The sequence below is a fragment of the Python bivittatus genome, unplaced genomic scaffold (genome assembly GCF_059951505.1).
Source record: "Python bivittatus isolate LINGU-HERP-01145 unplaced genomic scaffold, Pbiv_v1 ctg000070_np1212, whole genome shotgun sequence".
Taxonomy (NCBI): domain Eukaryota; kingdom Metazoa; phylum Chordata; class Lepidosauria; order Squamata; family Pythonidae; genus Python; species Python bivittatus.
Window position 1 is genome coordinate 8,568,419 of NW_028277034.1, and position 27,407 is coordinate 8,595,825.

The 27,407-nt window shown below is 35.1% G+C and overlaps 1 protein-coding gene across 13 annotated transcripts in view; it reads right to left on the minus strand.

The window, feature by feature from the left end:
* The window catches only part of TENM3 (teneurin transmembrane protein 3), a 470,513-nt gene that overhangs the window by 23,775 nt on the left and 419,331 nt on the right, over positions 1–27,407 (minus strand). For all 13 annotated transcript variants that reach the window (XM_088131934.1, XM_088131955.1, XM_088131950.1 and 10 more), the window contains 6 exons: positions 23,543–23,810; positions 21,552–21,695; positions 18,441–18,690; positions 11,634–11,866; positions 10,750–10,904; positions 8,457–9,331 (listed from right to left, as the gene is read on the minus strand). In XM_088131934.1, coding sequence (XP_087988060.1) covers positions 8,457–9,331; positions 10,750–10,904; positions 11,634–11,866; positions 18,441–18,690; positions 21,552–21,695; positions 23,543–23,810 — 1,925 coding nt within the window. The remainder of the gene's footprint in view (positions 1–8,456; positions 9,332–10,749; positions 10,905–11,633; positions 11,867–18,440; positions 18,691–21,551; positions 21,696–23,542; positions 23,811–27,407) is intronic.

Consider the following 27,407-nt stretch of genomic DNA (forward strand, 5'->3'; position numbering starts at 1 on the left):
ATCTACTATCTACTACTTATTGCATGGACACAATGTTTCCATTTGTTGTAATTAAAGTCAGCATAAAGGGATGTTCATTTATAAGATCTATTACCAGCTTTTCATTATAGCTGCCGCAACCTTAAAGAGGAGGCACAAATGGGATTAAAACCGTAACTTTAGAATTTCTTAAACCATAAAATTACAAGACTTTAAAAGCAAGACAGCAAGAATAACAAGTTATTCAGCAGCATCAATTCAATTAATGGTTTTCAGCTAGTGTGAAATGTTTACAAGGCACAGAATCATGGAAGAAGTTACTGTCTCTTTAGAAAATGCTGTGTTATGGATTGATACGTAACAAATCACTGGCAAAGACAATACCATGAAGACGACATTTTTGTTGGGTCTTGAGTTCCCAACTGGTATGGAGAGGAGGACATCCATCAACTAAATCGTATCCTGGCCCATGCAGGGCTTTAGATGTCAACAAAACCACTTAGAACTTGGCTTTATAGCAAACTGGCAATCAGTATATTTCCATTCTAACAGGCAGAGAGTATGTTCACTGTAGGTAACTCTTCAACAAATTAGCTGTATAATTTTGAATACGCAGAATAAACTCAGGTTGGGGTGAGGTTTAAAAGTATCACCACATAAAACCCACTCCAATATCCAATCTTGAGTTTTCCAGCACATGGGCCACAGGGTATTCCTGTGCAAAAATGGTTGTAACTGGCAAATTGGCTAGAATTGGGAAAAGGAACTCTTTAAGTCATGGAAATCTCAATAATAAAAATGACTCTAAGGAGATTCTAATTCTATGCATCTGATTTTTAAATGCAACCTCATTCAGAATCACCTAACCTCTGTTCAGCGAGCTGCACTGGTTGCCAGTTTGCTTCCGGGTCCAATTCAAGATACTGGTTTTAACCTTTAAAGCCCTTCATGGAATGGGACCAGGCTATTTGAGGGACTGCCTCTCCTGGTTACATCAGCCTGCCCCATCAGATCTTGCAGAGAAACCATGCTAGGGACCTGCATTTGGTGGGTCCTAGGAGGCGTGCCTTCTCTGCTGTGGTGCCCACCTTATGGAAGAGCCTCCCACCCAAGATGAGATTAGTGCCATCCCTTTTGCTATTCCAAAAGGCCCTCAAGACCTGGTTATGTGATCAGGCTTGGGGCTCCCAGGGAACTGGAGATGACTCCATTGCTGAGGGGGCCATTTTTATTCTCCCTTCCCCTATGGTTTGTCATTTTGGTTTTTATGGTATTTATTAATGTGGTTTTATATTTTTTCTGTTGTTTTTATATCTGTCTTTTTATTTAATTGTTGTACACTGCCCAGAGTCACTTCAGTGAGATGGGTGGCTATATAAATTTGCTTAATAAATAAATAACCACAATATATACATACACTTCAGATTAAACTAGCTCACTAATCCTTCACCAGTTTATCTCTGCAATCAACTGCTGGTCAAATGGATGTACAGTCTCTCCTGGCTCAGATAATAAGGAATAACAGTACTGAGTATCATCAGCATACTAATGATACCTCACTTCAAATCATCTAATGGTTTTAGGCAGATACTAAACAGCCCAGGGCAGAATGGAAGCTTGCAGAATTGCCATGAGGCCAAATTATACTCAACCAATGCTATCTCTGGAATTTAGCCCTGAAGCTAAGAATGAAATCACTATCTCAGATTCCAAAGGCACAATCAGTCTAAAAGGATACTGTGATCAACATTACCAAAATGGGTAGAAAACAGAGGAAGATAAATAGTATTGCATTCAATGTCTTTCTCACAATAGAGGTGACTAAGGCCGATTCAGTCCTATAATCCATATAATAATGTCTATATATTCAGCTTCTTCTAAGAGCATTTGCATCTATATTACTTCTACTCTCAAATGCTTTTGTTAGAGTTTGCTGGTGGTTGTTAAGAATTCTGAGGTCCAGTGTGGATTTTTTAGTAAGTGGGCACAAGATCTCTACCTTTGGAATATCTGGCACCGATTGTACCTGTAACAATATAGTTACCACATCAGGATATACAGATAGTCCTTGCTTAATGACCATTTGTTCAGCAACTGTTTGAAATTACAACAATGCTGAAAAAGTAGACTTATGACCTATGCCAGAAATTACAACCCTGTGAAGCCAGCCCCATAGGGCCCAGCAGCTAGGCTGGGCACACCTTGTCAGCAGCAAGAGCAAGAAGATGGCAGCGAAGGCCAGCTGGGGTGGAGCACAAGGCAGCAGGGAGCCAAAAGGGCAGAAATGGGGGGAGATAGGTGGGTGGGGGGAGTTGAAGTGCCCCTGTAGTCACATGATCAAAATTCGGGCACTTGGCAGCCTGACCACACTTATGATCGCAGGGGCACTTCAACTCTGTTTGCCATGCAGTTCTGGGTCTGCTTGCCACTCCACAAGGCAGGGTGCAGGGCACCCAAAAGGACAAGGGAGGAGATAGGCACGTGGGGGGAGTTGGAGCCAGTCCCTTACTTTACTGAGGCTCAGGGCTGGGAGGGACCAAGCCTGGAATGCCTTGGATTGGGGTGAGTCCTTGGCTGATAAAATTCACTTAACAACAGCAAGGGGAATTGCCTGGATTGCAGTCTCTAAGTGATGCGGTCACTTGACATCTCGCTTTACAACTGCATTCTGGTCCCAATTGTGGTTGTTAATTGAGGACTACCTATATAGCCTTTGCAAACACAATGGAAATAATATTTACTTGCTAATTGATAATTATATTTATTTTTATAGGATAGAAAGCCCTTGAGTCAAACTCAACTCTTGGTGACTCCTGGACCACATTCCTGACATTTATTTTGGCAGCAAAACAGAAATGGTTTACCCTCATCTTGTTCTGCAGTGTTCTTTCAATGACCCAATCCAGCTTCACCCATCCAAGTGCTAATCAAATCTGACTCTGTCTGCCTTTGGGATCAGGCCTGGTAAGCTAGTGCTCCCACCTTTGGTCTAGTAGAATTCAGGAAAAAGCTTTATCACTGAATTATACTATATATATAACCTGAACAAAGATACTGATTCTGATAGGGTCAAAAATATTTCTGTGGCAAAAAGAATCATTTCTTATTTTCATCCTTCCACTGGTCATTATGATCCTTTATAGACACTCAGCTGTGTTACATAACATGCAGATATGTTACAAAATTTGGGCTGCTGCATTCATGTAAACTTGCTAAGCTTGGTCAGTTTTTATCCTGAACCCACCCATGTGGTTCGTATATGGTTTAATTTATTGTGCAAACCCAATAAAATGAGTTAGTTAATAAACTAGGCTAAATGTGTTGTATGAATGCAGCCAAAGGAATACAACCAAATGAACCTGAACAATGATTTGGGACGTAAAATAGATTCTACTGTATGAAGACCTAACTGCATCCGAACATGCCAAGACAAAACATGATATGAATAATCATCTTACATTCTAATAGCTACTTGTTAATTTTTCACATCTGCATATTTTAAATACTCATTTGCAATCACATGGTGTATGTTGATGTAATAAGTTATCCTAAATGGCAAATATTCTAATATGAAATTTTAGGGGTGAACTTTCCACCAACATTACCTACTTCCTTGCCTATTGTGATAATATCTTGTCTCATTGTATCTGGAAAGAGTGGGCACATGAGATGGCTACTGCCTCACAAAATCCAACAGTGCTATTCTTGCATTCATTGCCTGAGAGCTAGTGAAGTATAGCTATTATTTTCAGGGGTTTTTCTTGGTTCCTTCCAGTCAGTTTTTTGTGACTGCCTGGACAAGTCCCTGAGTTTTTTTGAAAGGTTTTTCAGAAGTCGTTTGCCATTGCCTCCTTCCTAGGGCTGTGAAAGAATGACTGGCCCAAGGTCACCCAGTTGACTTTGTGCCTACGACAGGACTAAAAGTCACAGTCTCCATGTTTCTAGGCTGATGCTTTAACCGCTACACCAAAGTGGCTCTTTTTATTTTCAATATAGGTGCTGGAAACTTTATTTACTGTCAAGCTGCTGAAAATTAGCAATCAAATGCAAAACTCTCATAGCATTCTTTATTAATCAAGAATACTAAGTGTGTTTACTACTACACAGATGATACTTTTACAGTTTCTCCAACATTTTTGAACTATGAAATGAGATAAAACTGAAATATTCAAAATGTGCCCTGGATAATGGGGGAAAAAGATCCACACTATCTCAGATAGAGGCAAACGTACATTTAAAGCCCTGAGGCCTTTCAATTGAATTCCCTTTGGCAGGTTACGGTGATATATCGAAAGGGATGGTTCTGTGGATTATACCCACAACAGTGTCACTACTCTGTCATTATGACACCCTGGAGATTTCTACATGCCAAAAAACAAAACAAACAAAAACCAAAAACCAACTCGTCTGCATTTACAACAGGGTCTTTATAACAGTGTATGCATCATTTCTAGAGCAAGTGTAAAAAGTTTATGGATAAAAGATCCAGTGATTTTAGAAACAGCTTATTAAGGTTTAAAGATAACATAGTTCAAGGACTATTGTATTTCATATCTCAATATTGCAGTAGAGAACTCCAGAACAAAATGCAATAGCATTTGTGTTTAGTTCTTGAAATTTTTATCTAGATTCTTAGCAATAAAGTTAAGTGATAGTTTTTGGTGAACAAGAAATCTTTGGAGCTAATATAGTCAATAGGGACCATATTAAGGGAGAGCCTGAATTGTCTGCCAGGAATTCCTTATTTCAGAATACCAACCCCACTTCCCAACAGAACTCATCCATTACAGGAAATAGAATTCTGAGGGCCTTCTGCATCTCAGTTAACTAATCTAAAGGTGAGTTCAGATGTTACTGCTGAGGACAGAAAACTCAACATAATAAGAGTTTCAGCCATGCTTACTCTAACCCCACTGTTGGAAGAAAATAACTTAGTTATCGTGTATTTTACTATGGATCTCCCTGTTGCTGAAATAGTATAATCAGTAAGACAGCATGTTTAATGAAAGGGTTGAACCTTTTCTTGCCATGGGAAGGACTTCCTGCAGCTTAAGATTTTTCCCTGGAAATAAAACGTGAATAAGCCTTTAATGGGACTAATGCATGTTTAGTTTAACTGTGTAAAGGGAAATCCATGCATACAGACTCTTTCCAATTTATTTGTGTCCTGTTTACTCTGCTTGTGGCTCTCCACAACTTCTGTGCATTCATCTGGCAAGTCTAAACTGCAGCTATAATTTGAACATGGGCACAATTCTCTGTGTGCCTCTCCATCAGGGTCCCAAATAGCAAGGCTCCAGCACAGGTGCCATCTCCTTCCTCTCCAAACTTAGACAATGACAAAATTATATTCCTCCAACAGTGCTGGTGGGATCAGACTGAAAGTAAAAAAAAAAAAAAAAAGACACCGAGACAGCAGACCTTCAAGCAAGAGATGATGGTCTTTGAGGAGATCAAAAACTCTTCTGAAGTAGCCCTGCATCCTGATTTGGAATAATTTACACCAAGTTAGCATGGCTGAAGCTTCCTGTATATTCCTCTATACTTCTCCTTTCCTATGAACTTGGGTTTGGATGTTTAGAGGTCCTCTGAATGTCACTAAGCTATAAAGGGCTAAATGTGGAAGAACAAGCCAAACCAGAATTTATACAAGATATGTTTCCCTTTCTGAGGGCTAGACTTCATAAGGATCAGATGTGCACTTTCTAGGTCCTCTTAGGACTGGTACTGAAAGCTACATTATGTTAGCGGCAAAGCAGGCCTTTTATTATCATTGCCTGATAAACTAGGTATGCTCATTCTGCAGGAGTAGAATTTGGAAAATGCTCTTTTTGAGTTGGCACTATAAAACAGTTTGGAAACTGCAATTGCTCCATAATGCAATAATGTAGATGATGAATGGTACTTCTAGGAAAAAAGGAACCAGCTGCACCAGTTAACAAGTGCTTCATGAGCCCAAGTCAATGTGCTTAGTAGGGTGTATAAAACTTTATGTAACTTGGGCCCAAGTTACTTGAAAGACTGCTGATTCCTATATAGCTTACACCATACTTTTTGCTAATTCTGCTTTTTCTACTGCTGTTGGAATTGAGACAGCCACATTCCTTGTTATAGTTCTGGAAGGACTTAACATATTTTAGTGAGATCCTCCAAAAGTTCGTTATTATTTTTAAGGCCTTCTTAAGTGGGCTTTAATGGCTTTTTACTTTGGCTTTTATATCAATGTTTATAAGCTGCCAAGAGCCACAAATGGATTGGGCAACATATACTTTTTAAAAGAAAATGGTAAAAATAAGACAGATTATGGTTTAATTACTTGAATTTTTAAGTAGGATCAAAGCAATATTTACCTTGTTTTTTATTTTCATTTTGGTCAATATGTACCATTCCATGCATTTTGACTTAATTTTATATTCAGCTGCTGGAATATAACAATTCAGAATACATCTTTTTATAACAAAAATATTAAGATTTCATATTATTTAAAAAGGTGGTTGACTGGATGCATTTTTTAAAAATGCCAATCCTCATACATCCTTATTGGAAGGACACAACTGATTTACATAATAGAATCATACTTCAGTTGTTTTCTGGAAAGAAGCTACGTGTCTGAATAATGTGAATTTCTGGATGGTTTCTCTTAACAAAAGAAAAGCTATATTCAGATCCCAAGATAAATTTCCCATTATCACACCTACAAAAGTTTATCTGAAGCATCAGATGGTCATTTTGAATAATAGGGGATGTTGTATGTAAGGAACGGTTACATGACTCAGCCTGCATTGGGTAGTAAAGTGCATAGAAGAAATGATTCCCATTCATTTCTTTCCCATATAAGCCATATTGTTAGGACAAGAACAGAGAACTTTGGGATGCTTGTAGAGGGCTATACTGGAAAGGAAAGAGCAGAAGAATTTCTTTAAATTAACATAGGGTTGGCAATATGCTTCTGGACATCTCCACTAGTGCCCATTTGGTGCCCTAATCCATTTAAAAGGGCTGTTTAATTTTTCCACTCACCTAATTCCATATCTTTATGATCACAGCACATCCTTCTTCTGTCCTCGTTTAGATTCTTGTATTTTTTTAAACTTCTATTGTCTTTTGAATGTTTTAATTCTATTACATGTTCTTCTTTCACATCCTATCCTATATCAGCCTAAAAACCAGCTTCCATTCTTGTATCTTTTTTGTTGCTATCTAGCAATGTTTAAATATAATTTACTCCACTTATTACTTTTCATCAAGTATACATTGGAAATTTAGGTTTATGTCTATTATACTGCTTCAAGTTCAGGTTTATACTGCTGCCTTGAAATATTATTATCTTGATGCACCGATCTTCTGCCAGCCATTGTCAGTTATAAGTCACAGCACTTGTGTGAGGTGCACAGAAAGAGTTGTTGTTCCATTCAGAATCTGTGTGTTTCCTAGGCGGTGTCTGGCTAGCTATAAATGGAAACAATACATGAATTAATCCATGCTGGATTAGATGGATTTGGGATTCAATCCAGCAGGGTTCTTAATAATCTGAATTGCTTTTCATAAGAAAATGTATAGAACAGTTGAGAAAGAAGCAGACAATGACATTTTGCTGAGGAAAGCAACATTCTTGGAACCAGTGCAAACAATTATGGACAGCTGCTCAACACAGTACAGAAAACAACAAAGCTTATCTTCATACTTTCTATCCCAGAGTACTTTATTGCAACACCTGACAAAAATAACTTAAGACTGGTTAGCTGCTTTTCTATATCAGACTAATGGGACTGGCTGACCTAGCTTGGCTAGCAGCTTTGTTTACAGCATCACCCTGGATTTTTTATCAGGGAAACAGATATCTACCAAACTGATCGCAGATTGTTTATAATCAGGCTAGGCAACTCAAATGGTTCTTCCATCAGAAAACTATTCTGTGTATGAAGTATACTGCTATAAATCTACCTCATTAAAAACACGCAAAAATAATTTGAAGGATGATGAAGAACCTTGTTAGGAAAATATATATTTAACTTTGGGTTAAACTATGTTTAACTATGTTAAGCTATGTTTTAAGACTTCTGGTGATTTCAATAATCCCAAACAGTTTATAGTAAATACTGAAAATACTGTGCTCTCAGATTGGCCACATTTTAATTTGTCAATGTCTATACCTTGATGTGTTAAGATTAAGAAAATAAAAGAGAAACATTTACCTTGTTTACCATAATGAACCTCCCTACACGTATTATCTGTAGTTTGCTTGCCTAAAAGTATATTGCTGTGAAAATGTAACTAATTTAAATTGGAATAAAACCTTTATTTAGTATAATTAATTCAGATTAATGTTTCAAGAGACAAAAACTATTGTGTATTCTACTTTGTGTGCACAATTCCTCTTCTAACAACTGCTTAATCAGACTTATTAATATACATCAGATCTCAATTACATCAACCTCTACAGGCTCCAAAATGGCATACATTAACCTTATACTTACTCAAAAAATGTTGTCCATCCAATCTCATCACTTCTAGTTGCGAGGAGTCCACTGTTGCCATGATATGTAAACAAGACTAGCTCCTGTCCTTGTGCTATCATATTTTTTAAGCAACCATTTGTTCCTATGGTTAACCAGATGACTTGATTGTCAGGAGATACCACCCTTACTGGCATACGATTGGGGTCACGCCTAATACGAAGGGTATTTCCATTGCTGTCAGTTACTGCAGTAATATCATTATCATTACTGTAGCTAAAATTGTACAAATAGTCTCCTGTAACTAAACTCATTGTGTACTGATGAGTGCCATTGACATCAAAGATATAGAGCTCTTGATCAGTCGGAGAGGCAACTTCATAAAAATTCATGGAATTCAGCAATGGTTTGTTCTTTGATACAGCTCTTATTCGAATATTTCCAAGATCTGCAATGTACAATGTTCCATCAGGTGATACAGCTAAGGAAGAAGGGGCACTGAGTTTGGCATCTTTAGCATAGCCGTCACCATTTTGGTAACAGTCACAGTTAACATCATTTTTGCAATCACATTCAGAAGGTATTCCAGCAACTAACGAGATCTCTCCATCAGTTGTTACTTGTCTTATTCTGTTTATCTTTTTTTCATCTGTTTCTGTAATGTAAAGCACCCCATTATAAGATACAGCAATAGCTGTGGCTGATTCTAAGGTAGTCTGCACTGCATGTTTTCCCACTGTATATTCCACTCCAGGAACCTGGCAATGCATTGGCCTTCCAGCAGCTATACGGACTTGTCGATTTTCTGTAATTTGGAGCACTACGTTGTTGTCCAGCACATATATGGAATTATCCATTGGGTTGATAGCTAAATCTGTTGGCCACTCCAGACGCACCTTATCAAAGCAAGAACAATTTATTAACAGATTAGTTAACCTGGCTTTAGCCAAATTAATTTTCTGAATGAAATTTAAAAGAGTTCTAGCTACTACTTTTGAAATACTTGTCTGTTTTTTTTTAATTACACAGAATTACAGAGCATGGTGTTAAGTTATACAACAATTTAAATTACTGAACTTAGGTGAAAAAAATTAGGCTTAGAATAAAAAAATAAATGGTCTGGAAACATTGCAACTTGATTTTAAAGACTGAACTTGTATGTATGAATGAATTAAACAATTTAAACTTATAATTAATAAAGTTAATGTTAGATTTGTTTAAATGGTCGTTTCTGTGGAAACAAATGGGCCTTCAGGTCTGACTCCCACACAATACTAATGGAGCTTGTCTCCCTACACTCCCAGCAGTGCAAAGGAAGAATTCTAGAACTCTAGAGAAAAAAGACAATATTTAAAAATATACCAGAGATTGTGAGCCTTTTATTAAAAGATCAGTCTAGCAAAATCTCTGGGAAAGTTGCAAAATATTGTGCCATCACAAACACAGTTCCTATTAGGAGGTGCTGCATCTGAGCTATGCATAGACAAGAATAGGTTTTGATTTATTAAGGTTGATAGTCTTTCTTGATTTTTGTCTGTTAAATTGCTTTCAGGTACACAGTTCTGATTTTTACATTAGCTTTTGACCTACAACAGAACAGCAAAGAAGCAAGCAAGCAAAGAAATAAATAAATAGTGTGCACATAGCACACTAGAATAATGAATAAATGTTTGTACTAAGTATATTTGAGGGCCTGTAGCTTTCTAATATATTTATTAATACATGTACAATCTTTTTTACAATCCATCTTGCAGATATTTGTTCTTAATTTATCTAAAATGATGCAAGGTATATAATCTTGGCTTTTATGCTTTTATAACTGTTTCACTTTGATGATATACATTGATTTTGCAGAATTAACTAATAAACAATTTAACTGAAGTTCATTCACAGGGTTACTGAATTCAACACAATGTACTAATGATAAATATGCTTAAGACTGCAGGCAGTAATTTCTATTTTAAGGAGTGACCAAAGTTATGAGTATAACTATCAATATCTTATCACATAGTTTATTGTCTTGCTTTTTCATTGTGGAGAATTCATAGGCATAAGGCATAAACAAACTAGCCCTTTACTGCAAGTAGAAGGAAATTTCATACCACAAAAACCTAACTCTTTTTCCCCCTGTCTCCTGCCAGGAGTTTTATTTGTTGGAAAGACCATGTAAATGAACAGATTAGACCTGTACCTATTTTTTCATCAGTGGACTGAGCAAAGAAGATGCTGGTCCTGTTATTGTATAAACTGCACAGGCTGCTTCAAAGGAAAATAGCTTATATCAAAAGAACAAAGAGATCTTCATTAAAAGTACCTGACTGATATGCATGCTGGTATCACATGTTAGTGGTCGCGCTGAAGTCAGATCATTTGAACCAAGTAATGTTGATATTATTCCATTTTGGTCCACTTTCCTGATCATAGTCCCATCAACAAAATAGATTAATCCATTCTTATCTACTGCCACTCCTTCAGTAAAACAAACAAATACAAATATACTACATCATTTTCTTTCATAACAATCAACATTTTTTTTATGCCCTCTTTACACATTGGCTTTTTATGACTTTTCACAAAACACCAAGAATGAATCTAAATATTTAATAGAACTGGCTCAATGTATCACTGAGTAACATTTATGATACTAATTTATGGGCTCTAACCAGATGTATCTGGTACACTGGCATATCACATATGAAAATAAAGCACTGTGCTCTGCTAAGCACTGTGCCTAAGTATAGACTGGACCCTTCATGCTTCCCTCAATACAAACTCTTTATAGCATGCATGAATGACATACATGGACTAATGATGACATGTGCATGATGATGTAATCATACAACTGATATGACTTACAGTATGTACTTGCATTAGAGGTTACGATGCAAGCATGTAATTGCGGCTTTTGCATGATTATGGCATCACATGCATGCCATCTTTTAGGTATCATTTTGGATTTCTATGGACATCACTGGTAGTATGTGAAAAACATTTGTAATGCATGATAATGAAAGACAAATCAGCAGTGATAGAAAATCAAAGACTTCATTTTTGCAACTTTAGTTATGGAAGGCTCTTCCATTCAGAAAATAAAAGATAAGTACAAGATTGAATAAAGAACTAGACAGTGTTAAATGCTATCATGAGTGCTGATTATATTGTATATTTTTCTCTGCATAAATTTTCAGTTTCCTCCACCTTTGGGACTCATCAGAGTAGCTTCTACAGCCTTGCCACCATCGCCACATCTTGCTTCATCAAATGGAAGGCACTGTTCTCCGGTCCCTGCTACTACATCAGCATTTTTTGTCAGATCTTTTGCTCCTGTAAGTGACTTTGGGCGATAAATCCTTCTTGTGTTTGTATCAGAAACATACAATTCTCCTGTGACTGGATCAGTTGCAAGATAGTATCTATGAGCTGGATTACTGCTGCAAAAAGGAAAACAAGGTTTTTTAGTATAATGATAATCCCATTTCACTTTGTCTGTCTAATTCAGTGGTTCTCGAACATTTTGGTCTCAGGACCCCTTTACATTCTTAAAAATAGTTGAGCTTTGGTTTTTGTGGGTTATATCTATCAATATTTACTACTTTAGAAATTAAAACTGAGAAATTTTAGAATATTTATTTGATTTTGTGGATCCCCCTGAAAGGGTCTCAGAGACTCCCAGGGATCCCCAGACCACACTTTGAGAGCTGCTGGTCTAATTGTATAATTCTAAGACAACTCTAACATATTTGGAATGTTAGTTTCAAATAATCAGGTTTGGATTTCTTCAGTTAAATCGCTCTTGTGTCCTTATATTTTTCTCATAAGCAATCTAAGCCATCTGAATACATGATTCATATTATTGATAAATAAATAATATACTGTTCATCCTTCTGATCAAAAAACACCTTCTTACCATTGGGCATGATTTGATATATTAGACAGCATATTTATGAGTAAATTCAGCTTTTTCAAAATATCACAAACTTTAATGTAAAATCCTTTGAATATCCTACCATATTTTTCTATGAAATAAAAGAATATATAGCACGTACTGTGGCTCAATAAGCTTTGGAGAAAACGTTTTCTCTCCTAATGAGTAAGTAACTTCACTGAATATATTTGATGCTCAAAGATACAATCCAAAAGCTTAACTAGTTGCATCAATAACACCAGATCCAAGTTAAAATATATAGCTGGCAATGTTAGACTGCCTGCTAATGCACAAAGCCCTAGTATCAGTCAGATCAATTTCTAATTTATTTGCAAATGTGCTACCAACATGTATCAAATAGTTTTGGTGATATCTGAGCATCTGTTCTAAAAATATTGCTTTGTATTTCATAAATATAAATATAACAGTGTTAGAATAACACATTGCACATAATCTTGTTGGTAAAGAGTGTCAGAGGTTAACATAAACAACTTGTGACTAAATTACATTTTGAAGTAGAGACAAGTTTTGAATAATTATTAATATGTATTTTTAATAGGCACAGAAATCTGAATGGAAAAGAAATTTTAAGTCTTGGTAAAATTTGATTAATGCAGCAGGGCAACTGGACAATAAAAGCCTAAACTGGAGACATCCTAAGTATTTTTAAATTATGAACTGGTTTTGGTGAAGCACCAAAACTTATGACAGCTTAGTTTGATTTTATTTTAAGCAATAATATATCTGAATTTGATAACAAATCTCTTAACTAGAAAACACATTTTTGCAAATTCTTTAACATAAAATGATGGTTACAGTAAATAATATGATGAATCAAATGTATGCCTTTTCATGCATATTTTAAAGTTTTTCATTAATGTGCTTAGCCTTTGAAAACTGCATTCCTTTGTCTAAAGACAGACCAAAGCTTTAATCACCATAATAATAAAATACAGATATAAAATTCAGCTTTGGATAATAATTTAACACAGTTTGGTTGGAGAACAAATGTAAATTTTAATCATAGAACATTCAACTTGCACAAAATGGTGGAATTTGACTATTTGTTCTACCATACTACTTAAACTTGGAAAAACAAAGTGAACACATACCAATCCAAAGACTGTTATTTATATGATGAAAGAGGACAACTCAAAGAATATGTATTTTAAGGGAAACTACTTTTTGTTGGATTTTATGGATGGAGAAACTGGAAACTCATTTACATTATTAAAAACATGTAAAATAGAAAGTGGGGTCCAAATGATTGAATGCTTTTTTAAAAAAAAAATTATTGCACACAGAAAACTAGATTCTAATATCTGCCTCTTTGTCAGTGAAGAGTATTTTTGTGGTAAAACATTGAGTTACACTGGATTCCAGTTGCATTCTTAAGTATTATAGTCCATACAAGGATTTACTACTTTAATTGAAAAATATATATGTGTAGAATGAGAATTCAGGGAGACCAATGGGCATGGATTTGAAAAAAAAATGTATGTGTATAAGAGAAAAAGAACAATACAATTTAGGGAATAAAAACTATTTTCCTAAAAAAAAAAAAGAATCCAAACCCGTAACAAAAATAGATTGAAGGGACACTTTCAAAATAAACTTTGCATTTAAAACAGGAATGACTGGAAGGGTATTTTATAATAGGAAGGGTCAAATTAAACTGGATTTTGCAAAGAGGAATAAGGCAAGAGTTTGTATTGAAGTAAAGAACTGTAAATGTCAGAAGCAAAAAAACAGCTGACTAAATGGGCAACAGACATCAGAAGTATAGAAAAGAAAGGTAAGGTAGAGAAATGGTGAAATCATTTAAGTAAGTCTTCCATAATCTGATAGGAGAAATAAAAAGGGAAGGGATACAACAAAATACACAGTAGGAAATAATTTCAGATCATGATTACAATTGTAGAAAATAAATATATAATGCTTCTATTCTGTCAGAATTTTTTGTCCATGATTTCCACAATTTCTTAACACTGGAATATTGACTAGGGCTGATAGGAATTAGTATTGAACAAGATCTGGAAGGCTCCAGATTCCCCACTTCTTTTATGCCAAATAAATTAGGAACTTCTGGTAATTCCACAAATGAGCCACAAAAATTGGGTTACCATGCACATTGCTTAGGTAATTTGGAATACAATTACCTGTTCTATATGTAATATATAATAATATACAGACTACTATTACATTATATATTTGAAGTAACAGACAATTTTCTGTTTTATAAACTTTTAAAATCATGTTTCAGTGAAGAACACTATGACCTTTTTTTAAAAACAGGATGAAAAATAAAAGGAATATTAAAATGAATAATTTATTTTAAAATAACCTTCAAGTTGTTCAAAAGAACATTATTTTAGAAACACTGCTATAATTTATCTTAAAATAATTTGTTAAAATCTGTTCATTCTGCATGCATTGTTTTCTAAGGAACATTTTATTGACAGAAATTTACAACAGTATTCATTGATTTACTTGTTCTTCTTTATGAGCTTTATTATTATTGAAGCTGTATGTGTTGAATTCTAGAGGAGGCTTCCTGACAAGGTTAAAGTAACCTTTATACAGGTAGTCCTTGACTTACGACCACAATAAGGACTGGAAAATTCATCGTTAAGTGGTGTTGTTAAGCAAGACATCACATGACGCACCTGACTATGATTTTTTTGTGGCAGTCATTAAGTGAATCACTGCAGTCATTAAGTGAATCATGTGGTTCCCCATTGATTTTGCTTGTTGGAAGCCAGCTGGGAAGGTCACAAATGGTGATCATGTGGTCCTGGGATGCAAGCATTGTAAATACATGCCGGCTGCCCAGTGCCCGAATTTTGTTCACATGACTGCAGGGACGCTGCAATGATAATAAGTGCAAGGACTGCTCATAAGTCACTTATTTCAGCACCATCGTAACTTTGAAGAGTTGCTAAATGAATGGTCATTAAGTTGAGGACTACCTGTAGTGTTAATTCAGTTTTGACAATAATTTGAACTGTGCCAGTGTCTGTCTTAACCAAGATGGATGAATCTCTATAGAATAACCATTAGCATTGTCCGCGAAAAGTAAAAATAACTTCCATTCATAGATTTTGGAGGCCTGACACAATCTCTAGGCAATGGAGATTGATAATAAAAATCTTGGCAGGTTCAAAAAAGGTATTTTGGACTAATACGTGACATTTCCTGCTTTCTACTTAAATAACATCTATATCTTAATGCACACATTACAGAGAATTGTTGGTGTAATAAAATTGTAGGAGAGTTGCTTTAGTTTATGGTGGCAAAAAATCAGGATGAGTCTAACAAATTTTATTAAGTATCATGAGAGCTTATGCCTTTTAATAAAATTTGTTAGTTGAAAAAGGTGTTTCCAGACTCCTTTTGGTGTAATGAAAATCATTTGTATACCTGGTATTTTTGCTTAATTTTCTTTCATTCTTTTAGAGAAAGTTGAGTTGGCTGAACCAGAAATACATATTCAGCTTCCTCCTTTAAGAAACTTCATTTTAGCAGATTCACATTAGCCAACAAAGAATCTTATCTCATGAAGCACTGAAGATGTGTCTATATTTAGCTGTAGCCTCCAAAGTTTTAACTTGCCTCACCAAAAGAGCTAGATTCATTCAGAAGGAGATATATGGAGCTAAGGTTTGTAGATCAGTTTTTCCTGACCAAAAATATGTCACAGAAATTCCTCCTGGATCTATACTGGTCTGCCTATGGCTCATTTGTAGATGCTTACGTCCCTCCAGATTCTGGCGCAAATCTTCAATGAGACTGATGCCACACTGCAACTACTACCAATTCTTATTCTCCTTCTATTTAGCTTATTCTGTAGCTTCATAATTGTGCCTGTGCCCTATTGCCAACATAGCTGACATATCCTCTTATTTTTGTAAATCACATTACCCTAGTCACATTACAACAAGGACAATGTCACTGGATCAATTCAATTTTGATGGGCAAATAAAGCAGTGATTTTGATTTGCAACATGTAAATAACTTGGGGGCAATATACTGAAAAAGCTCCTCTTTCCATAGGGTCTTGCCTGTACTTTGTGGTCATTACAGTAGCTGCACGCCATATCCTACTACCTACTAAAGCCGGATACTTTGAGATACAGGCTTTTGCCTGGAGCAACCTGTTTCAAGAACATGTTCTTCAAGGAGATGATTTTAACTCCTTTGTTCTGCTTTCATGGGCAATAAAGGCTGATTTGTATAATTGGGAGTTTAAAGTTTTGCAATGTTTGTGTCACTTTCTATTTATACTTTTATAAATAAATAGCAAATAGGTAGATGGCATAGAAATTTAGAACTGAAAAACCCCTGAATCATCACGGAACATGTAAAGTGAGGGCCAGTGACAATAGCTGACTATCTGATTATAATTTAAAATAAGTGTGAATATTATTTTACAGTAAGTCATGAAAAAATTTTACACCTATGAAGCATTTATTCTTTAGTGTAAAAGTGTGTCATCACTGATGAAAAAATCCATTTGAAGCAGAATGAATTTCAATAGAAGCAGAACATCAAAAAAAGAAATATGCATCTATAAAGATGTTTATATTATGAACATGGGCTGATGACTGACAATAAAGATGAAGTGAGAATGCACAAAAACAAGGAGGGCTTTTTAGTATTATTCTGTGTTTCATACAACTCATTCAGCAGCTGTGGCACATACCAATCATATTTGGCCTGGAAAGGAATTTATCATATTCTCCCTTCATTCCAGGTAATGGAAGTTTATATTTATAAATTATATTATGTTATATTATATTATCCCATAACAGCAAAGAAAATATTGTCTGTACTGTTCTATTCTCATTTTGATCTGGACCAGACTATGTGAAAGCGTATAAGCTTTTAGGAACATAAGAAAGTATCCTATAAGTTAGAGCTTCAGACACATTAGAGATGCCAGAGGTTAAATCTAGGACTTTTCATAAATTAGGTTTTCTATCACAGCACTGAAACGTTCTCTGTTCTATTCTGTTGAAACCCAGGCATGTTTCCACACGTGCATACAATGCTTAGCTTCATATCGTGATTACTACAAGCCTTGATGCCTAGCAGTCAAATGTGTAAATGGATTCCACACAAAAAGGCAGCATGGCAGTCCTGTGGTATTCAGGATCCCCAAAAGAGAATGAAGTGGCTGATGAGTGTGGTCGGAGGCAGATAGGAAATCACTGAAAGAATAGTCAATACCCTAAAAGCAGACCAGGAATATATAAAGACAATGAAGCACTGTTTTATCTGTTTTAAACATTACATTTTGCCTTTTCCTAAGGAGTCATACTTCAAAATGAAACAGTCTAAATTGGGATGTGAAAGTAATTTGACTAATAATGAACAGTAGTAATTTTTCACCTTATACTTACTAAGATTTATGTCAGAATAATTTTAAGCAATAATGTTTGTAGCAGCTTTTGTAGTACTTTATTTACTCATTTAAAGCTAATAATAGCCTGAACAAAACATATGAACATGCTTAAAATGCTTACCTATGTCTAAAATCTTTATTTCTTGGTGGGTAGGCAAGAGAAGGAAGAGCAAAAAGAACAGTATTAGAGGGAAAAAGTTAAAAGGAAGCTTTAATAAAGGAACAGAAAATAGGTAAGGTTGCTAGTAAGAATTTAACTGTAATTTTATCTATTAATTTATTAGTTAGATTTATCTCCTGCCTTTCCTCCAGGAGCTCAAGGTGGCATACACAGCGTTCCATCCTCCAATTTTTACCCACAACAACCAATGTGTGAAATAGTTTGGGTTAAGAGAGAATGATTGGCTCAAAGTCATCCTGTGAACCTTCATGGCTGAAAGTGGACCTGAACTTAGGCATACCCAGTTGTCGTCAAACACTATAACCATTATACACAGTGGTTCCATTAGTTTGACCACCTGAATGGTTATGATATATTAAATACTTGAATAGTTGTGTGAGTAAAATAATATTTTGACACCATTTGAATTTTTATATTCTGTTGGATAAAGAGACACTATTGATTCATCACAACCATATTCTAAAATTAGGTATTTAAAACTAGGAAAAAATATACCTTAGTTCAAGTACGCTTGTTACATTTCCAGATGGGAATATCCGTCGAACATAGTTGAAATCTCCTACATATAGGCTTCCATCAATTCCACAAGCTAGGGCAACTGGAGCCAAAAGTTTATTGCCATCTGCTTGACCATTGCAACTTGGGCAAGAAATGCTACGCCGTCGGCCATTACCCATTATACTACTGACAACTGGTGGCTGCTGAGAGATGAACTGATTTTCCCCATTGCCTTTATACAGGATTCCTTAAGAAAACACAAACATGATTCCCCATGCCTTTGTAATAACTATTTATAAGCAGATAAATTTTAAATATGCTTAAAATTTCACAAAGTAATTGCATTTCACAGATGTTGACATATGAATAGTGTATTTGAGCACATACCAATGAAATTCAACAATACTTCCTCATAAGCCTTGTGGGCAAATACTAGGAAGCAATGTTTTAGAATTCCAATGGACATGACCCTTTCAAATCCAATTGAGAACTGTAACTCTGGGTAACAAGGTATGGTTAGATAACTTGCCCTCAACTATTTATACCTACAGCTAGTTCAGCAAGTAATCAGAATAAGGATATTTATATAACTGGTTATGAACCCCTCCTACATTATTCTATACTTAGACTTGTTTCATATAATAAGCCAAATACAATTGGGAACAGAATGCAAACAGCTGCTGTACAGCTGGTTTTCAGGTCTAGAAAGTACTGTCCAAGAACAAGAGCTATGTGCGTGTAACCCCTGTTAGCAACACTCTTCTGTTTCTGGACAGAATCCAAATGTATGTTTGTCTTTTTTTGTTCCAGATAGCTGGTATTATTCAAGACTACTTGACTGCGTCTTTGCATATGCAGTCCTGCCTATCAGTCTGGAATGCAAAAGAGAACTGCAGAATTCATTTGCATGCACACTTCTTCTTTTAGTCTTGACTGAATGTTGAACAGTATTTTCACATTCTTTCTTCTCTTGGAATAAACTGCAAACATACATGCTGTTACGTATCAAAATCTTGTATCAGTAAATTATTATTGTAAAGCACTTTTCTGACAGCCTCAATTTCACATTGCAAAATGGTTTTATAATAATTTACTTTGGGTAGCAGAGTCTGGTTTTATAATGTATCTGCAGTTATGTTCTCATATGTCAAACATAACAAAAATGTTTTGGCAGGCCACCTGCCCTTTAAACCTAGTTCTGCTCAAAGGCATCAACAATCATTGGAAAAAGACAAAGTACCTTGCCAGCATCATTTTTTATGACCTTCACAGGAAATGTGGGGAAGTAAGATATGTACCTAATGTAGACATTCACAGTTAACTCTGTCTGTTAGACAGACTTCTCTCCTCATTATTATCAAGATTAATGAGTCAATCCAAGTCTGCTGCAAGAACGGTGAGCTATTATTGTAACATTTATTCCATTATAAATCTCAATCTAATTTAAATCATGCAATTTGCATGTCACTTTGTACCGTGTAACAATATTGGCTTCACTGACTGACTGTACAAAATTAAAAAACGATATTCATTCTAATTATTTTACTATTACTATTAGTTTACCATTACCAGTAAAATATATTTATGAAGTTTTCCAATCCAAGCTTTTTTTTTCATTAGGTAAATATTTCTCATAAACATATAGTCTTAGGCTCTGCTAGTTATTTTTCTAGTAACTATCAGAGTTGTAACTACAGGGAAAACATGTACAGAAGAGCATATCATTATATGGAATTCAATTTCTCATAAATACTTAGGATAAAAGTACACTAATGGAATCTGAAATCCTACTCCTATGATTACATCTTTTTTGACAATCAGGAAACCTGCAGCGTCACTGAGGTTCTATAAATACCTGAGTTCTATAAATTTAATCACATGTTTCATACAGGTCAGCACTATATCATCTGATTTATTGTTTCATTACACTGAAAAATTGCTCCTTCACATCTCTCTTTTAATACTAAAAAAGGAAAAGATGAACATTAGCCTATTGTGGTGATTCAGGATATCCATATAAACACCTGCCACTGTATTTGCTCCAAGGCAATACATTTCCCCAGCCCATTCATCCCAATCACTTCATTTATTCAATTACACTTTCAAAAGACATTATTTGCCAACTGTCTCCTAAGCACATCTATAAACACAGAAGCTGAGTTACAAGCAGAAAATACTCAACAGAAAAATAATAAAATGAACATACACATACTTCAAGAAACACGATTGCATGAATAAGTTCTTGGCCACTGGTTAATTTCTTTTGCCTTACATGAGTTACTGCAGTGGCTGGACGGCTTCTTTCTTTTCTATTATGTGTCATGGTAACACCTCTCTTGAAAGTGGCAAAGTGACATCTCCTAGGAAAGGCCCAATATTTTAGGTATTTCCCTATCTAAGAAACTTCATTTGTTTGCATATTATATAATCAGCATGAGTGATTTCTCTTTGACTGATTATGTACCATCAGGTTGGTGCCCACTTTTAGTGACCACATAGATATTTTCTCAACGAGGAGGCATTTCTTTACCAACCTCTTATGATTTATTTCATTTTCTTATGTATCATTGCTGTTTCTACAAAATACTTCTCCCTGCAAATACAAATACATGAATGAACAAAGTCCATGTGTGTATGTTTATATGTATGTGTATGTGTGTGTGTGTGTGTATTTCAATCCGTTTGTATACATTGCAATAGAGTAACTTTGAGGAGACAGAATCAGACAAGAGAGTGAAAAATGTGCATGACTCTTCCTTGGAAATTAAGCTGATCTGCAGTGGAAAAAAAGAGCAATATGGTATTTTCATATCTACATAAAAAAGGAAATATTTTCATGGTGTTTGCATGGGCTAAACTATGCTTGTAAATTTGAACTTTAAAATAAAGAAGAACTGTTAATTCTGAATATAAATGATTTATGCTTCTTTGTTTCAAAATCATGAATAATCACATAATTGAAGGAAGAAATAACAGTATTCCAAGAGAATGATTATCAACTTTTTTTAAAAAAAAAGGTGCAATCCTATTCAGACTTGGAATCCAGTAGGGTTTAGTACTTTTGAATTAATATGCACTGCATACCATTGTAAGATTAATAAAACTCACCATTCTGAACATCTAATACATGGTGTTTATCCAGTGTCCATCCACCCATGTTGGAGGCATCCAATTCATAGCCTTGTAGAATGGCTGTCCGTTTTTCCCACAGTGTTAGATCCAAACAAGATTCATATTCATAACCTACAGATACTGAAATAAATAATAAAATAATTATTTTCCTACTTTAAACTAATGCAATGTTTGATATTCATGATTTATTTTTATTTTACACTGTTACTATTATAGGGTTACAATGCTCACAAGAGGCTATTAAATATTTTATATCTGATTAATTTTAATTTTTAAATGTTGACATTTAAATAAATATGCATGTTAAAACCTTAACAAAATAATTTATAAAAATATAATTCAGAACAGAAGCTGGCCATGTGGTACCCACAGACTCCTGAAATTAAATTTCAAAAATTAAAGATTTCTTTTAAAAGATGACAGTGATGTCTGATATTTGAAAAAGGCACTGATCCTTGATTCAGAATTCAGTAAAGAAATAGTAGCTAGTCATTGACAGATATAAAGATCACAATTACCATTCCATTCTCTTTTTTATTGACTTCAATAAAAAGCGTAACAAAAGAAAATATGTGAAAACCAACACATTTTGTGTACAAAAGATATTGTAGAATATACTATTTATTCATTTGCTAGATTTATATTTCATCTTTCCTCCAGGAGCTCAGGGCAGTATATATAGCACTTCCTTCCTATTTTTCCCACAACAATTCCATAGGGCAGGTTGTGCTGAGAGTGACTGGACCAAAGTTACCCAATAAGCTTCCATGGCTGAAGTTGGATTTGAACCTGCAGATGATGAAACAAATCCTAATTCAGAAAAGTTCTGACCATAATAATGTGTTAGAAACTACCAGACATTTAGTTGGTTTTCTTGCAATTCTATAACTGTCAGTCCTCTGAAAATGGTACAGCGAATGATGTAGTTTTTAAAAATTGTCTATTCCATCCAGTGATTTTTATCCACCAACAGAGGTGACTATCATCCCATAAATTCTATTTAGAAAATGGAGAAACACATTTCCACTGATTGTCATCCTCTGTGTGTTACTTCTGAAAGATCCCAGCATAATTTTATGTTAAAATACAGTCACTTTAAATAAAACTTTTTCATATCGAATGTATGTATGGAATAGCTGTGTGCTGTGGTAGTTAAAATAATGGATTAGGACTAGAGAGATCCTTGTTCAACTACCTTCAGCTGTGGATACTCACTGGGACATTTTGGAGTTTTACTACTGCTTAGCCCAACCTATCACACCAGGTCATTATTATGAGGAGAATACTGGAGAGGGAGCATTATGTGGCCTACTGTCAGCTCCTGGAGGAAAGGAAGGATATAAATAGAATGAATAAATATGCAAATAAATGTTTATTTGCATATTCAGTCATCCTAGGCCTTGCTTATTTTCAGGTCTGGACATTTAATTAGACAAAATTTTCCAGTATTTGGAAATTCAGTCAATTAATGTACAGAATGATTAAAGCTAGAAGCTCTTATATAATGATATATTGATGTTCCCATGAAATAATTTTATGGCTCTGTGTTGCTGAAAAGCATCAGATGCTGAACAGCAAGTTTAAGGCAATTCTGAAAGCACCATGGCAGCTTAAAGCTTTTTCTGCAAAAACAAATGTACCTTTCTTCATGTAAGTTAGCTTCAGATATGATCCATCCAATGCAGTTATTTCTAAGTATTACTTTCCCCAATGTAAAAATAATAGATTATCACAATCAATATAACAATTACAAATTAAATATGATTATTCCTTTCATATTGGTGTATTTGTATGTAAAAAAAATTACATTCATTCTGTACAACAGACTGCAATATTGTATTTCACTTACAGCATAATTTTAAGTTTTTTTCTAACTAATGTATCAACAATGAATTATATTGTTGAATATAATCTTTCCTATGTAATGTTAACATATTCAAAAGAGCCTAATAACAAACAAAACCTACCAACAGCTTCAGATAAACCATAGACCTTTTGGTTATATGCATCAGTTTTATCCCATATAAATGTATAAGCCAAATTTGGGGATGCAGGGAACCATTTTTGGAAAAGTCTTCCCACTACTGCCACCATGAGATGAACTTTCATTAAATTAAATGGTATCACGGACTGTGTCATCGTGATCTTAAGTACAGATTTATACCCTGCCGCTCTGGAGCTTAAGTATGACAATTTCAAATCAGTTCCTGGTATTGTAGTTTCTTCATGTAGTACCTAAAATATGAAACATAAATTGACAAATTAATCAGAGCTTGCTATTTGTTTAGTGCACATAATTGGTTAACAACTATAGTCATAAACCTAGTTTTTGTATATAAAGTAGCAGTCATTTAAGAATAGTAATATACTTGGAGTTTTTACTGAAATTTAAGTTTTATCAAGATGTGTAAGTGCAGATACTTTTAGAAACACATTCCTTATGCAACAGTAGCAAATACAGCAATATTGGAAATAACTCATATTATGCAAATTGTTCAAAAAACAAGTTTGCTTGCATTAATCTTGACTTCTTTATCTATAGTTTAACAGATCAGGAATGAGCACTGAATTAGCTAACTTAGCACTTTTTGTCCTGCTCCTTTTGTATTTTTGCATTCCTGAATCGAATTGTTTAACCCACAATCCCAGAATCTTAACTGCATTTTGATCTTGGCTTGAGATTCTGGTAATTCTATCGAGCATGACTGAAGTGCTGAAGTCATTCTATGATTCAAGGGGCAAAAGAGGAACACACACAGAAGCTGCTCATTCCTAGCTTCTGAAATGATGCAGGAATTGTTGACTTTTAAATTCGCAAATTTATCTGAAATAAAATGGGTAAAAATATCTATCTTGCTCATATAAAATAATTATGGAGTGATTCTTTTTTAAAAATAATGTTGAATATTGAAATCTTACATAAGTACAACTTGGTCAAAAATTTAACAAGGAAGCAATAATATACATGTTTTGTAATCTATAACTAGCAATGAACTAGCACAGTATGTATCAGTTTTGCAAATGAAAACTTTCTCCCTAATAATAGGGCACTGGCATAAACTTAACAAAATTTAAAATAGCATAATTGAATAGAGAAATACGGGTATTCAGATATCCAAAGCTTTGAAGCTACAACCTCAAGACATGGAAAATCAGTTTACGTTCTCCAGTATTCCTATTCTCTACCTCCTAGAAAATATTTTGCAAGCTTATATTGTGGGTGTAAAAAGCTAATAATGTAATAATTAGATTTGGAAGTTACAAGGGCAACAAATATCCTTCTGCAGCAAATTATTTGAAGTGCTGCTGGATTGTGCATAGTTCTCCACTTATAAGCCCTAGAAACAATTCAATCTAAATTTCTGAGAACTATGCTCCACGTTCCCTGTTCAGTTCCAAATGCATATCTTCTGCTAAGGCTTGGTTGTGCCTTTGTATAGGCCCTATGAGAGACCACCATTTGAAGGAGACATGAGAATGGAATTGAGTGATACACAGAACAGTGAACAATCCACGATTCCTATTTGTTTGATTGCATGTCCTTTTTGTAAAACAAACAAACAAACAAACAAATGCTGATTTTAAAATAAATTAACAAGAGTACTACAGTACACTAAAGGAAGATTAAGCATAAGGGAGAAAAAGTGTTAAAAGTGAAGTATTCACTTCTAAAAAAGGGTTACTTCTAAAAAAGTAAGAAAAAATATGGAATTTAACAGGCACATTCTTAGAAGTAAAAAAAAAAAAAAAAAGTATGACAAATCTAAGGGAAGACTCCTTCACATAAAAAGTTTTTTCTACTGATGGTGATGAAAATATGTACTGTATGGTGAAGCTTAGAAAAAGAAAGTGAAAGTACCTCACTTTTAATTTTAAATTGCAAACATACATATCTTTAATTTTGTAATTTCTAATTCCCACGGCATTAGCTACAATTATATTTTTGTATGGTTACCAATTGATATGAAGTTGTTTAAAATATTGCTTATGGAAGCTTTCTTATATATATATAGCATCTAAGACAAAATAAAGACTATACTTTGCATAGTTGCAAGAAAATATTTCATAGCAACTGGAATATAGTTTAGGTAGCCCCACATATTATTAAACAACTCAAAAGTTTTTTTTCAAAAGCTGGATCTAGACTGGGTATTGGTGCCATCAAAGAGGAAATACCTGCTCTTGAGGGTGGATAGCATATGCACTCCTTTGGGGGGAAATGTGCTATGTAAATATTACTGCTACTACTAAGATCCATTCTTCAAATCTATGTACTTTCTGCCCTGTTTGATGGAACATAATCACCTTCTGCAACCAATACAGGGTTGGCACATGAATGGAGAAACTCTCCTTTTGAATCAGATCAAACATGGAGTGGCAACTTCTTCAGGGCCCATTTGAAATCTGACTCCACAAGAGTGAAAATGCTTACTGCTCTACCTTCATTAAGTCTTTACAGAACTATGGCTGGTTCCAGTTGGTGTTCACAGGAGAGGTGAGTGACTGTGAAGCCCGTGGTTTATGGGTTGCCTCAGGGCTTATTTGTTTTATTTATATATGAAATGTAGAGGTTGCCCAACTCCAAAGCAACTCTGAGGGCTTATATTAAAAAATAAGAAACAATAAAAGGAACCAATAGAAAGAAGATTTGATGCACCCAGGCAAACACACACTCTCAAACAGAAAACATAACCAATAGGGCTCTACAAACACCCTACCCCAAGGCCTGGGAGAACAACCATATTTTTAAAGACTTCTGGAATGTTATCAGGTTAGGAGCCACACAGCTCTCTGGGAGGATTTTGTTCCAGAGGGCAGGGGCCACAGTAGAGAAGGCATGCTTCCAGGGTTGATGCTCTCATTCCTCTTGTTTAATATCTACATGAAGTTATCCCTCAACACAGACTTGGGTATCACCAGTATGCTCATGATACTCAGCTGTGTATCTTGACCCCTGGTTGACCAAGTGATGCTGTTGAGATCTTCTCTCATTAGCAAAGTGCACCTCCTGATTACAGTGCTGGATGTGTCCTGTACTTCAGTGCCAGGTATGCACCGTCTCCATTGCTATTCAATTGCTACAGTAGAATATTCTATTGCTACAATTTTGCTACAATGGATTCCATCATAAGAAAAGTTTTCATAAATAGGTGTGGAATTGAATTTAGCCAAGGAGAGTTCATCACCAACCTCATGTATACAGATGATATTGCAATTTTTGCTGATGACAAAATGAAAGCCATTGATATCTTCATGACAATCCCTGCTCAGCCCTTTGGACTAGTTATCAGTGTGGAAAAGACAAATCTACTGACCACTTATGGCTCACCTGTAGTCGTACAATTAGAACAAGTACAAGAATTCAAATAGTGAGACTGTACAGTAATGGAAAAGAAGGTTGCCTCAACAGCTGCAGTGAGAAACAGAATTGGTACTGCCACTGCAGCTTCACTCATCTGATGTTTACAGTGGAAGCCCAATGCTACCATATACACCAGCATTACCAGTGCTATTATATGGGGCCAAATCACGGCCACTTCCACAACCAGGGATCCAAAAACGGAAATGCAGTCTCTCCAAAGGAAATTTTGCATCACCTGATGGACTGCATAAGAAATGAAACCATTCATCAGCAATGCTGCAGCAAGCCAACAATAACCAATGAAATCCAAAAACAGCAGGACATATTTGTAGAATGAATCCATTCACTACCCATATAGGGTACTTTGGAGAATATGACCTGACAGATATAGGTCACTAAAGAAAACCTAGATAAAGCAATCTGATCTAGCCCAGAACTGTATACTGGATTTATTGTATCAATGAACAAAA